This window comes from Microtus ochrogaster, chromosome 18 (genome assembly GCF_000317375.1).
Source record: "Microtus ochrogaster isolate Prairie Vole_2 chromosome 18, MicOch1.0, whole genome shotgun sequence".
In the NCBI taxonomy this organism is placed as follows: Eukaryota; Metazoa; Chordata; class Mammalia; order Rodentia; family Cricetidae; genus Microtus; species Microtus ochrogaster.
In genome coordinates this window covers 60,974,501-60,989,703 of record NC_022020.1, presented here as the reverse complement: position 1 = coordinate 60,989,703, position 15,203 = coordinate 60,974,501, and the positions used below count along the sequence as shown (strand labels likewise).

The following is a 15,203-nucleotide window of genomic DNA, read 5'->3' as shown; positions in this document are numbered from 1 at the left end:
TCTACAGATACTAACGGTGGCTAAGATCCACGGAGAACTATGCTTAGGCATTTCCAAGCATTAGTGCCAGATACTTTTAGGTTTGAGGGGACTCATCAGGGTTGCTCTTCCTCCAGTAGGCTCTTGCAGACCTATTTCTATTATGAGGTCATACACTATAGCCAGGGCTGATCCATCTGTTAGCTGGAGAGAAACATTCCATGTCTTCTAAGTTTGAGCTGAGTGTTACACTGCTGAAGAGGATTTAAAGTGAGTCATGCTAATGGCAGGACACTTCTGAGTGACAGGAACAGCTGTTGAAACTGCTCTGGTCACAACCCTTTTTGAATTGTGTTGTTCAATACTTTCTGGCATAATAATCCAAATAACCACAGTCGTTTGTTCTACTAACATATACTCCTCTCTCTCTCTTCTTTCTGCTACACAGAGAAAAGAAACCCTGTCTTGAAATAGGAAAAGAAGAAAGAAAAACCCCAGGTTGTACAAGCAGCCCAGAGAAGGGAGACAAGGAAGAGTTAAAAAAAAAAAAAAAGCCTCAGAGTTCGAGTTAACCTGACTGGGTGGGTAGCCACATGGTGGACAAACACGTGTGCACACATGGCACTGAGGAGAGCTCTAGAGAAAGAGAGAAATCCAGACCAATTAGAATTCATGCTGCACTAGACCACAGTGCAAGTGCAAAGGGTAAGTCTCCAGAGCGGGTTGGGGGGAGGTGAGGAGGAGGGGTGTGGGAGAAGGGCAATGGGAGAGGGAGGAAGAAGCAAATGAACCTTCTCCGGAGCCAGGTCATGCTTGCACATGGCTGCAATACTAATGCTCGGCAGAGTTGCACACTTGAGGCAGAACACTGAGACTGAGGCCATCTTTTGTGACCTTTTGTGTTCCAAGCCTTTCCAGACAACACAAGTAGTAAATTGAAAAGGAAGGAAAACAACTGAAGAGGCTTCTGAGGGGGCATGAATTCTAATTGGTCTTTATAATAAAAACTCGGAGTCAGATATCCAGGTAAATGCTGAAATATCAGAGAAGTAAAGGAGCCATCTACTAGAGAGACTTTTTAACTCTATTGAATCCTCAAAACGAATGGCCAAGATCCTGTCTCTACGAATCCTCTGACTGAATTTACCTGAGATCCTGTCTCCACCCACCCTTATATTCCTTTCTCCACTTCCCTAGTGTTGGGATTAAAAGTATATGCTTTTCAAGTACTGGGAGCAAAGGCACGAGATCCCAAATGCTGGGATGGAAAGTGTGAGCCACCATCGCGTGGCCTCTATGGTTGTCTAGTGGCTAGCTCCACCCTCTGATCTTCAGGCAAACTTTATTTGTTAGAGCACATAAAAAAAAAATCATCACAATCTAGGCTGAATTCGAACTCAAGGAGGTGCTCCAGGTTCAGCCTTCTGAGTCTTCAGACAGCAGGCATGGGCCACCACAGCCAACTCATGAGTGCTATTGGTGGTTTCTAGAATAGCAGATCTCCGTGTGTTTCATTTTACTTTGCCTGGATCCTCAGGAAAAAAATGCTATGGAATCAATCACTGTCTATGCCACAAGAACTTTATGTATTTCCTAAATATAACTTGAAAATTAAATTACTGTCGGGCGGTGGTGGCGCACGCCTTTAATCCCAGCACTCGGGAGGCAGAGGCAGGCGGATCTCTGTGAGTTCGAGACCAGCCTGGTCTACAAGAGATAGTTCCAGGACAGGCTCCAAAAACCACAGAGAAACCCTGTCTCGAAAAACAAAACAAAACAAAAAAAATTAAATTACTGATAGGTCTCCATTGGAGCACTTGGGCCACCACAGGAATTATCAATGAAAAATATTATTTCAAAGAGACCTTTTTCTTCTGATCAGTAGTTCTGAAAAGTGCTTAAAATACGGAGTAGACCATATTGTAACCAGAGGTACAGCTATCCAAGCTTTGTTATTCCAATTACAGAGCACAGAGATTTAAGAAAATGATGAAGGCCCTAGGAGGTTTTGAGTGGGAAATAAACATTGCTTTCTCCTTTAGTCGCCAGTCCTTAGCCCCAAGAGGAGCGGCAGCCTGTCCTTTGAAGTTTGAGGCTAGGCATTGCCTTCTGTCCACACACTGAAGTCCTGGATGGCATCCTTTCTGTCACGAGCTCTTGGCTCTAGCCACTTGAATCACTGTGACTTTTCTCAGCTGAAGTTTCTTTTGCGAGCAGTGCTATGAGGACTCAGTGCCATTCTCCCCAGAGAGCGATGAGTAACCAGACCAAGCAAGAGAATTGTCTTTATAATGATTCTTTATTAGTGGCTTCTATATCCAATGCATTAAGGGGGTTCACACTCTTAGTACGCATGGGAGGACCGTGATAGGCAACACACAAACAATTCAATGTCATAATTATTAATCCCACTAATCCTAATACATAAAACCAATTCCTCACCTCCATTCGGCTTATCAGTTATCCATAAAACACTTCTTAACGTTAATACAACTTATCAATTAACATTTTCTAATCTTACCAATTATCCATAAAATATCTCTTAGCATTTCGCACACTAAACACACACATTGATACATCTGTGCTCTTCTAATTATCATTAATGCACCAATCTCAGATTTACAAAGTTCCATACTTGAGTGTAAATACAACCTGACATTCTCTGTCCTAGGCTATTGATATCGACTGGACACAGAAGGGTGGGGTCCTTCTCGTGTGGCAAGATTACTTTTGTTACCAAAGTTACTGGATGCAGCCTTCCCATCTGGCAGGGCCAGATGGGTGTGGAAGCCTCTAAGTGGACAAAATGTTCTCTTAATATTTCTCCTTAAAAATTTTCTACTTCACACAGTTTTCTTACTTAATTTTCTATTTTCTATATTATACTTACACTATAGATTTCCTATTTTACCTACACTATAGATTCCCCTTTTTTTTACTCATTCAGAGGGATCTGTTTCCATGCTCATTACACTTTCCCAATAAAAGTTTGCTTCATCTGCACTGAGAATCACTTTGTTGTTTGTTTAAGACAGGGTCTCACATAGACTGTTTTAGACACTACCTCTCTGTGTAAGCAAAAGTGACCTTGAATTTCTGTTTCAGCCCCCTGAGTGCAGGAATATGAGCATGCACTACCGGGCCTGGTTTATTCAGCTCTGTGAATTGAACCCAGCTTCTTACTTACTAGACAAAGGCTCTAGTAACTGAGCTATATCCCAGCCTGATAATTTGTTTATATAACCACCTTTATCAAGAATCTTAGCTTCATTTTCTAGACAACTTGCTTCGGCTTTTACATCAGGCTTTTGCTTCCCTGGAAATTCTTTCTAGGAACACAGGAAACTTTTAAACAATATTTATTTTAATTTTACATGTATGAATGCTTTGCCTGCATATATGTTTGTACACCACATGCATGCTAGTGCCCGTGGAGACCAGAAGAGGGCCTATCAACCTCTGGAAATGGAACTATGAACAGTTGTGAACGTGTGTGCTGGAAACAGAACCTAGGTCCTCTGTAACAGCACAAGTTAATCCCTGAGCCTCCGTGTTTTCAGGAAGTGAGCTGCCAAGTAACACTTTCAGTTTTCTACAGAAGCTTCCCCTTTTCATTTACAACTTGGCTAGCCTGTATAAAAGCTCTACCTTTTAAAAGCCAATCTTGTCCTCATTTGTTAATTCATTTGTTTAGTTCTACTGGGGATTGGATTCAGGGCTTTCACAGAAGCTGGGCTAATGTTCTATTACTGAGCTAGAAGACCCAGCCCATTTTGGCTTTTGACACATCTTCCTCATTTAATCATTACAGCCTTCTGTCTCTTGGACAGTTAGAGGCCATTGTAGCTTGTTAATTGGCTTGGCTTTAATATCATTGTGTATCTAGGAATCCATAGGCCAATTAGTAGGGGACAGTATCAGTGCACGTACCACATACCAATTTAGTTCATTATCTTCTATGGGTACAGTCGGAGATCACCTCCAAGCAATTATAATAGTAACATCACAGACCATTAGTCACAGGTCATCATAACAGATATATAATAAAGAGAAAAAGATAAGTGTCATGATAATTATGAAATGTGGCATGAATATAGCAGATGCTGGGGGAAATGGGACCAATAGTTTCCTAGCTGTAGGGATGCCACACATCTTCAATTTTTAAAAGCAGGGCTGAAGAGATGGTGTAGTGATTAACAACACACACTGCTCTTGCTGGGGACCAGAGGTTAATTTCAGCTCTCACAGCACCAGCTCACAATTACCTGTAACTGGTTTCAGGGGATTTGACATCTTTGACACACTCACAGACAGATACATACACTTACATAACTAAAAATGAATGCTTTAAAAACACGGTTGCTCCATAGGGCAACAAAGCACTGCACAATAAAATGTGGTAGGACTCCAAGTCACATAGTGCTTGGAGATGTTAGTACTTCTAACATAATGGACATGGGCACAGCTTTAAACAATGACAAATTTGAACAAGAAGGCTGGGTGTGGTTGCTAATGCCTGTAATACCAGCATTCAGGAGGTTGAGACAGAAGGACTGCCACACGTGAGAGCCTGTCTCCCGATCCCAACTCCCCCCAAAAGATAAGAGTATAAAATCATTTGTTATTGAATTTTACAAATAGGAAAGAATTAAAAAAAATTTCAGGGGTAGAATGTGTTGAGAAGTGTGTGGGAGATGAAGTAATTTAGAAAAAAAGACTAGTTATTCCAGAATGTTCATAGTGACTGAGAGGCGACTCATTCAACAGTTAAGAAGGCAAGCTGTTTTTTGTTTGTTTTTTTTAAGATTGAGGACACTTGAGTACTTTATATCTGAATGAGAGAGAATGGACAAAGAAGGCAGGAAATAACAAAGAAGGGAAACTCCAGGGGATCAGATGCCCTCTTCTGGCATGCGTGGGCACCCTCCGGCAAATAAAATCTTTTAAAAAATGTTCTACTGTATTAGCTTGGAGAGGTGGGGATGGGGGAAAGAAAGGAAAAAGAGGAAGACAATGAGGCCATAAATGAGTTAATATATTAAGAAAACGGAGGGAGAAAAATCCCAGAGCCCACGTGTGTCCACTCCTACGGATCTCGGGCTGATGCAAAGACGGAGAGCAAAAAGCTTGGTGCGCGGTTGTATTCCTGAAAGCCTTTGTATTGGCAGCCTTCCAGCCTGAGGCAGGATTTCAAAGAAAAGCTGGGGGAACTCCCTAATCTTTACCCTTTGAAGCGGAGGCCTGTGTCAAAACCTAGCCATTGGGCCACAACAGCCTCAACAGCTGCCCAGACCAAGGGCAAGTGCGAATTGGGAGAACCCAAACAATCACAACGCCCGCCCCCGTTCTCTACCAATCACAACCTCTCAGTGTCTTGATTGACTGGGCTCGCGCAAACGCTCTGGATCAAACGTTTCCTGTAACCTTGACTGACTCGTTAAAGAATCCGTCTGAGGCCGGTGATTGGCTGGGACGTCTGGGTCCTGGCCAATCCCGAAGGGGGCGGGCTGGTTGAGCGTCGGATTTCCAGCTGCTGCCCTTAGACCCGGTTCCGCTGGTGGCGGGCTTCTCTTCACTCCTCGTGGGCCCTGACTCAGTGTCTAATGGAGCTTTCTTATCAGACTCTCAAACTCACACACCAGGCGCGGGAAGCGGTAAGGAAAGCTTTCCCAAAAAAGCAAGACCTAGGATCGTGCCAGAAACTCTTGTTGCAACAGGCAGATTCGCGAGTCTTCGGTTGCTATGGTGACAGAGGCGGCTGCCCAAGTGGCGCAAGCGCAGTGGCTCTAGTTTCCCCTGTTGAAGGAGGCTGGGTTTGAAGTAATGAGCCCGGCAGGATAAATCTAGGATCGAACCGGGTCGGTTTGTTGTTACGGAAACTGAATTTTAAGGGCCAGGTTAGGCTGCTTGTGGATGTGGGTTTGGACCTGCGCAAAAAGAGACTGTTAGGCTGGGCGTCGAGATGCACGCTTTTAACGTTAGCGCCCTGGAGGAAGAAACAGGCTAGTAGTCTTTTAACTAGTGCAGTTCAGCCAGAGAGGATGCTTAGTGAGACCCCGTCCCAAAAACAAAACAGAAAAATAATAACAACACAATGACATTTGAAAGCGCCTCCTCCGCCAAAAGGAAAAAAAAAAAAAGCATTGACCTGAAGGTAGAATTCTAGGTTTGGGCGCTCAGTTGTCATTACCAAGGCTCTTAGAGCTCAGAGGCACTAATTCGCTGCTCCCAACCCCCTTCGGGGTCTCCTTGTGAAGTAGGAGAATTGGCTGTGATCCTATTCACACGAGGGTTTTGTGAATTTACAAAACTTCCCATGGTTTCCTGTGGTCTGGGTCGTCTGCTACCACCAGCAATATTTCCACAAGAATGAACATGAATTGAAAGCTTACCGTAAATGCAGGCACCGGGCGTGAAAACAATAGTGGGTACTGGGGGGTCTGGGCGGGGGGGGGCGGTGCTGCGGGTGCCGGGACAAGATGAATAAAATTAAAGTTAAGAAAACAGGGACATCTGGCGCCAGCTCCGGGAGTCAGGATGGGTCCTTTTTATTGATAGCTTTTAAAGCTCCACAGGTGACCACTCCATTGTGTAGCTGAGGCTATGAATCATTGCTCTAGAGTCTTTTTACCTTAAAAAGATATTTGTTATTTTTGGATATGAATATTTTGTGTTTGTGCACCACCTGTGTTCGGTGCCTGCAGAGGCCGGAAGAGTGCACTGGAGCCCCAGAGAGTGGAGTTACAGACGATTGTTAGCTGTGCTGGAAATTGAACCCAAATCCTCTGGAAGAGCAGAGCCACTGTTGCTCTTCTTCAAATTATTGTCGTTATTTTTTACCAGGTTTCCCCTCCTTCCTCTATTCCCAGTCCCTCCCTCCCTCCCACTTTCCCTCTGCCCCCTCCCCTATCCACTCCTGTATTTCAATTGAGATAGGGCAGGCCTCCCATGCATATCAGCCAAATATGGCATATAAGACTAGGCACACACACACACACACACACACACACACACACCCCTTTCTATTAAGTCTGGGCAAGGCAACTCAGTATGAGGAATAGGGTCCCAAGAGCCAGCAAGAGAGTCTGATACAGCTCCTATTCCCACTGCTAGGAATCCCAGTAGAAGACCACGCCACACCACTGTCACATATATGCAGAGGGCCTGCACAGTCCCATGCACTCCATGGCTGTTGATTTAGTCTCGTGAGTCCCTATGAGTCCAGGTTAGTTGGTTTTGTGTGTGTGTGTGTGTGTGTGTGTGTGTGTGTGAGAGTGTGTGACATCTTGACTCCTCTGGCAGTCAGTGTTCTTAACCACTGAACCATCTCTTCAGCTTTTCTACCTTTTGAAGTGCTGATAATACCACACACACAAAACACACATCCTTTTGTTGGGCAAGTTCTAGAAAGAGTCAACTGCCCTTGGAAGTTTAAACCCACTTCACACTGAGCCTGAACTACCTGCGTCAGAATCAGAAGCACCACCTCACGATAAAGCCGATTCTAGGGCTTCAACGGGACTTGCCGAAACAAACCGAGATGGGGCTTGTGAAACTGGCGTCCTACGCACACGCCAAACTGCTTCGAAAGCACTCTGCTCAGTGGACCCGTGTCTTAGAAAGATGCTGCTCAGAGAAGTGATGCTGAGTTCTTGATACAGCCAGTGGGGTAGGCTAGGTGTCTCCACTTGTTCAATAGCTGACTTACACCCTCCCTTATCCATCTTTTCCATCTTCCCGACTCTAAGATCGTGCCGCAAAATACACCCAGTTATCCTAATCAGAATCCCAGTCACCCACAGTTTCACTTATAGAGGGAAAAACATCACCAAATATTCTTTATTCTACCTCTGTAACGTATCTTTAATAGTTCCTGTCACCACCCCCGTTCTGATGCCCAGGGAGCCCTCACGACTTCCCCATTTCGGTAGCCTTTTATCTTTTCTCTGTTGGGTTTGCCTCTCCCCAGTCTTCATTGAGTGTTACTCTGTTGATGGGATCCTTTTAATGACTTTCCATTTCACTTGGAAAAGCAAACCCAAACTTTGACGGAACGTACAGAGCACTACAGTGAGACAGAGAACCGTCTGTCACAGGGTTCGTCCTCACTTCCTTCTGCTGCGTCTCCGGCAGCAGCAGATGCCTTCTTCCTGATCAGACATATTTCCAAACTGCATAGAGTTTGCACATTGTGATTAATGTATTACCTGTTGTCTGTATGTAATATACTTTCAAAAACGAATTTTCTCAAGCTTAAAGACAAAGATCCTAGTCTTTTTGTTTGTTTATTTTGTTGTTTTGTTTTAGGCCCTAGATGGCGCTAAAGCAGTGTTTAGATGAGCTCAGGGGTAAACTGGTCAGGATTGTCAGGATTGTTCTGCTTAGGGGTCCCGAGGAGGGAGAAGATAAAGCTGGAGAAGGTGCCAGGGGAATTAATTCATTATAAAGAGAACTGGCTGTCCACGGGATTTTCGGCCCACTAATTCAGATGCTGTATTAGGATTTCCAGAATGTTTCCTTTAAGATAAATGTCTTGTGTGGCCCAGGATGTTCTCAGATTTGCCATGGTATTTAAACAAAGGAATCCATGCCCTCAGTACTGAAAAATAATGTAGCATAGTTTAAGACACTTTTCTCTTCTCACTCCTCCCCTTCCTCTCCCTTCCTTTAGGAAGAATTTCTTTTTCTTTTTCTTTCTTTCTTTTTTCTTTTTTTTTTTTTGGTTTTTCGAGACAGGGTTTCTCTGTAGCTTTGGAGCCTGTCCTGGAACTCCCTTTGTAGACCAGGCTGGCCTCGAACTCACAGAGATCCTCCTGCCTCTGCCTCCCGAGTGCTGGGATTAAAGGCGTGCCCCACCACCGCCCGGTTTAGGAAGAATTTCTAATGGATGAGTAATCTAGAGATGACTCTAGGTCTATGGAATGTGCCCGGGTTATGTGCAAGCACTGTTACATTTTACATAAGACATTGGAGATGCACAGGTTCTGCCATCTGAAGGGGGTCGTGGAGCCAGTTCACCCCAGGACACCAAGTGATGCCCCACCCTCCATCCCAAAGTGTCTGTGTCTGTGTGTGCAAGCATATATGTATCTTATAGGTTTGATCCTTTGGAGAACGCTGATAAATACAGGTTTGTATCACAAGATTCTATGAAATACTGATGCAATTGGTGTCTTTGGGTGCAGATTTTCTCTTACAGTATTTTAAATTTAGTGTTTCATTAAAATTAGGCTATATGCAGGGGCTAGGGATCTAACTCAGTTGATAGAGTGTCTTCGTAGCATGCATCTCCAGCACAACATGGGCTGGGTACGACGGTGGATGCTTGTAATCTTAGATAGGCATTCAGGGTCATCTTTAGCTACACAGCGAGTTTGATGTCAGCCTGAGGTACCTGAATGGGACCTTGTCTCAAAAAAGAAGAAAGAAACTAAAATAAGATTGCATCCAATTTGTGTACCTCTGCCAGTTTTTTTTTTTTTTTTATTTCTTTCCAAATTGAATATAAGAACCTCTAAAATGCTCTGAGACCAGGCAGGTTGTAATGAGCAATAGCATAGGTGGTTTAAATGTGAACACATGATTAGAAACAAATAATGACTGGACTAACGTCCAGGAATGGTTTTTGGAAAGCCTTGTGTACACATATTCATGTGTACACTCAAGATGACTGGGACGCAAAGCCAGTCTTCCTTTTTCTCACTCAATCTCAGCTGATTGGAAGAGGCCCTTCTCCTAGGGCTATCTCTTCTTTCTCATGTACTTTTTAAGAGGTTTCTGCTTTGCCTAAAGTAAGCCTTTTGTATTAAAATTTATTTAATATCTGTTTAGCTAATTGATTAAGCAGTTGACTAACTTTTAAAATGAGTGTTAAATGCCTTAACTTTTATTAATTGCATAGATCCCTAAAAAACAAGTAATTGAAAATCTAATTACCTTAGTGTTTTCCTTCAAAGAACTGAGGCTTATTAAACTTTAAATGTTAAAACATTTGAGCATCTATTGAAATACCAATAGCTATAAACAATGTTCAGTTCTAAATACTAATTAAACAATTCTAAATCACCATAAAGCTAGGCTGAATTGTAAGTAACTCATGCTTTATGCTCTGCTCCGTCCTTACACAAGGAAGATTAACTACTTCAACGCTGACCACTGCTGCAGCGTTGTGGACATCTTCCAAGACTCTGTGGCTTTAAAAGCTGCACGCTGGGATGCACAGCTGTGATCCCAGCACCCTGGAGGCAGAGGCAGGAGGGCTGCTGAGAGTTCAAGGGTAGCCTAGGTTACATATAGTAAGTTCCAGGGTAGCCTAGGCTACATATAGTAAGTTCCAGGCCAGCATGGCCTATTTGTAGCTAGACCATGTTTTAAAACAAACCAAACAAAATAAAAACCCAGAACATAAATAGATAAAGTGCTGTTGTTAAACCACATTCTACTTGTAAACCTGGACTAAGAAAGGGAGACTTAGAGAACCCGGAACACTTTACCAACATCATGCTGTACTCATGTATTACCTTCACTGTGAATATCCAGGTTTTGTATTAAAAACATCCTTACTGTCCTTCTTTGGCACAAATAACTTATTTGGGGGGGGTAGGGGGAGAGGTCAGATAGGATTTTTACAATCAAACTCACTCTGTAGATCTTGCTGTTCTCTAACTTTGAATGATCCTCCTTCCTCTGCCTTCCACGTACTGGAATTACTGCCACGAACCACAGTGTGTGGCTGGGTTTTACTTCTAACCACCAAGAAATAAAAATCTCATCACCCAGATATAACCTTTTTTATATTTTATTTTATTTTTTGTTATGTGTATAAATGTGTGTGAGTGTGGGCAGGTTTGAGTATCCGTGGAGTCCTAAGATCCCATGGAGTGGGACTTAAGCGACTGTTGGCGCTGGGAACTGAACTAAGGTCCTCTGTTAGAGCGGTGCACGCTCTCACCCATGGAGCCACAGCTCCAGCCCTGATTTTACTCTTATCTATATGTATGTGTGTCTGCTGTGTGTGCAGATGCCTGCAGAGGCATAGGACCCCAATAGCTTTTGTTCTAGGTAGTTGCTAGTCACCCAGTCAGGGTGCTGGGACCTCAGGTCCTCTGGAAAAGCTGTAAGTGTTCATAACTTATGAGCCACATCTCCAGCCCTACCCAGATATATCTTAAAAGGACTTTTAAAAACTGGTTTGTGGCTGGGCATAGTGGCACGCACCTGGTAACCCTAGCACCTGGGAGGCAGAGGCTGGCAGATTTTTTTTTTTTTTTTTTCGAGATAGGGTTTCTCTGTAGCTTTTTGGTTCCTGTCCTGGAACTAGCTCTTGTAGACCAGGCTGGCCTCGAACTCACAGAGGTCCACCTGCCTCTGCCTCCCGAGTGCTGGGATTAAAGGCATGGGCCACCACCGCCTGGCGCTGGCAGATATTTGTGAATTCAAGGCCAGCCTGATCTATGCAGAATGTTCCAGGTCAGCTGGGGCTACAAAGTGAAACCTTATCTCAAAACATTGGTGTAGCCTTCTACTCTGAACTGTGGTACTGGTCCCTGAGTTAGCTCTCTTGCTGTAAGGACCCAAATTTGATCCCTAGTACTCATATAAAGAGAGGCAAGTGGTGGTGGGTGCCTATAATCCTAGAGCCGGTCAGGCAGAGACAGTGGGTTCCCTAAACCTTGTTGGTCAGTCAGTGTAGCCAAATTGACAAGCTCCAGATTCAGTGAGAGATCCTGTCTTAAAAACAACAACGGGCAGAGCTGGAGAGATGACTCAGCAGTTAAGAGCACTGACTGCTCTTCCAGAGATCCCGGGTTCAATTCACAGCACCCATATTCACGTGGCAGAGGTCAATTCTGGCTCTGTATTAAATACAATAAGTCTCTTTCCTGGATTCTGGAACATTCTAGTTCCAGTTTTAGAACTAGAACATAGTTCTAGTGTTCCGTTGGGGTGTGCAGCCTTTCAAATTTAGGAAGTTTCTTGGCAGAATCAGGGAGTAATTGGAAAACAAACAAAAACAGATTAGAACCTATGGGCACAACTACTCAAGCTTTTAGTTGAATATTTGATGTGGGGGCTGTAGACTAGAACTATAATAAAAAGCATTTGAAAGAAGAGATGTGTCCTTAACTGTTTGTTTTTGAGATGGGAAACTCAGTGCAAAATTTAGATATTATTACAGAGATTGAAACAAGCTCATGCAAATTAATCTCCACTGCACCCGTAAAAGGAAATTGAAAGTGCTAATGCTGCATGTGGTATACGTATAGTAGCATTTCCTATGTATCTTTGGGGTCTAAATCTGGGAATGACATTCAATGCTTCCTTCTCCTCAGGCTACAGTATCATAGGATTCAATTTTGAAGCTGATAATGGAGCATTTTGTGGCACAATAGCCCACAAAGGAAAAGGAGGAAGTAAACAGCCAGATCATTGAAACAGGCAAACAAGACCCCTACATTAGATGCTCACTCCTGGACTTCTTTTTGTTCATAGACAGAAATTAATTGAGCATCTAATTGTGTCCATCTCTGGGGCATACCCTCACTTATACTTTCAATTGACTATTTGTTGGTGGTTCATTATTGGTTTTTAATTCAGAAGATGATTTTCCATGCTAATTTGAAGGGGATGAACAGGAAGATATTGTAGGCCTGGCAGACTTTATACCATCAATTTAAAATTTTGTGAGTCAGGCATTGTGGCTGGGTCTCATAAGCAGAGGCAGGGGGGTCAGGAGTTCAAGAGCAACCTGAGATAGAGAACAAGTTCCAGGTTTGTAATGGATTATTAAAAATGCTGCAGGATCCCCAGTGGCAGCAGGCAGCAGAAATGCTGCAGGTCCCCAAGGGGTGGCAGCAGGCCATATGGTGGCAGGCAGCAGGCCCTGAGAGCAGCCAGTCCCAGGCAGGGACGGCTGCAGGTCCCCGAGCAGTAGCTGGTCCAGGGCAGGGAGACACGCGGTGGGCAAGAGACAGAGACTTGGATAGGCACGCCATGCAGAGTGAGGTTGGGTATTTATTTAGTGGCTATAGAAGGGAGGGGAGAAGAGAAGAAGAGCAGAGAGAGAGGGAGAGAGAGAGAGAAAGAGAGAGAGAGAGAGAGAGAGAGAGAGAGAGAGAGAGAAGAGACAGAAGGGGGAAGGGGAGAAGTGGGGAGAGGCAGAAACTGCCTCTTTGAGAGGGAGATAGAAAAGAGGGAACTCAAGCTGGAAGCTGAAGATCAGCCTGTCAGCAGACAGGGGAGGGAGTGGGTGTGGCTTGTCTCTTAAAGAGACAGAACAGATCATTACAAGGTTAGCCTAGGCTTTTTACAGAAGAAGAGCCTGTCTCAAAATTACCAATAAAAGAAAACAAATGGGGGTCATATGAGCAAGATAAATTGTGGACATGTATAAAATAGTCAACAAGATAAATTCCAGCATGCGTTTAGCAGCACAAGGGCATTATCAAGGAGTTGCTAAAGGAGAGTGACCTATTGCATTGTTAGGAGCAGAGTGTGTAAGCAGCTTGATGCAAATGAGGGTCCTAGATTGCTTGGGGCATTGTTAGGAAAGGAGTGTGTGTCTAACCCAAGCCAAGAGCAGTTCTAGGTTATAAGCCTTCGCTAAGCTTGACTGCCTCAGGAGTTCCTAGAGGGAGGCCATGGGGCCAGGAGAAGAGTGTAATAGACCCCCTTACTGTCTGATGTGTTCCTCAGTGAGGAGAGTGACAAGACATTGTTGGGTATTTATAAGCGTATCAGTCACTTTTCTGCTGCTGTGATAAGACATCATGACCAGTTTGAGTTCTTCACCTACTGACGTCTCCCTAGCTTCCGTTTGCATTTAGAAGGAAGGGAAGTTTGACACATGCTACAAGGTGGGTGAACCTTGAAGACCTTATGCTAAGTCAAGTTTACCGAACACCAAAAGGCAGCTATTGTGCAGTGATTCTACTGTGTAAGGTGTAGACCACAGAGGCTAGCCCCGGACCCCGACAGTAAGGGACCCAGGAGAGGCAGGGTCACAGGAACAGAAGGCAGAATGGTGGCTGTGGAGGCTGGGGAGGATAGGGGCAGGGAGCTGGGGGTTAATGGGCAGTGTCAGCTGAGGGAGGCGAGAGCACCCTGAAGATGGCGGTGGAGAAGTGGTGTACTCAGTGCCTCTTCCCTAGACACTTATGTCTATTTTACTACAATAGAAAGTCGCCCACAGGGGAAAAGGGAATGGGCTTGTGGCTCCAGCCAGTAGTTCTAGTTCTTGGGGTTGGGAGACAGGAGTGTCAGAGTTCAAGGTCATCCCGCAGCACTTAGCAAGTCTGAGGCCAGCCTGGGTGATAGCTCCAAAATGAAAAAGGAATAAAGCACTACTGCTTTTTGAATAATTAATTATATGCATGCTTTTATTTTATAACATTAGTTTTTAGAAAGCTATGAAGGTCATGTCTGTCATGAGTGTTTGTATATAGATTGATATTTTGACACAGGGTTTTCTGTAGCCCAGAGTAGCCTCGAACTCCCCATGCAGCCGAGGATGATCTTGATTTTATGACCCTCTTGTATTCTGTCTTTTAATTACAGGGATTACAAGCATGTAATCCAGTTGTTTCATCCGGTTTTAGGTTTAAGGCAGTGCTGGGTTTGGGTCCAGCTCTCTGTGTATGCTAAGCAAGGACCCTGCTAACTGAGCTACATCACCAGCCCATGTACACAGATTTTATGACATAATTTGGACTACATAGAGGCCATTTACCCTCCCCCCACCTACTTCTTATTTTTGGTCTCTTTAGATAAGGATGGTTATTTTTATTTTTATTTTTTTATATGTTTACACTATTCTGTCTGTGTGTATGCCTACAAGCCAGAAGAGGGCACCATACCCCATTACAGATGGTTGTGAGTCACCATGTGGTTGCTGGGAATTGAACTCAGGACCTTTGAAAGAGCAGGCAATGCTCTTAACCGCTGAGCCATCTCTCTAGCCCCTGGGATGGTTATTTTTAATTAGGAGAAGTGCTATTGTAGATAGATATTTAAAGAATACACCAGGAGAATTTGTAATCCCAGAGTACTAAATGTGCACATTGGCACTACAAATAAAGGCACAAATCCATCCAGCTTGGATGATGGCCTTATCATGCTGGAATTTCCCTTTCCTGACTCTGTTCTGCTCAGTGGCCTGGGTTCTTTTTTTTTTAATATTTATTTATTTATTATGTATACAATATTCTTTCTGTGTGTGTGCCTGA

At 43.9% G+C, this 15,203-nt stretch overlaps 1 protein-coding gene across 1 annotated transcript in view; it reads left to right on the top strand.

Annotated features, from left to right (window-relative positions):
- The first annotated feature begins 5,496 nt into the window (after positions 1-5,496).
- Positions 5,497-15,203, top strand: part of Katnal2 (katanin catalytic subunit A1 like 2) — a 52,769-nt gene continuing 43,062 nt past the window's right edge. The window contains exon 1 of the mRNA XM_026783376.1: positions 5,497-5,633. Coding sequence (XP_026639177.1) covers positions 5,583-5,633 — 51 coding nt within the window. The 5' untranslated portion in view covers positions 5,497-5,582. The remainder of the gene's footprint in view (positions 5,634-15,203) is intronic.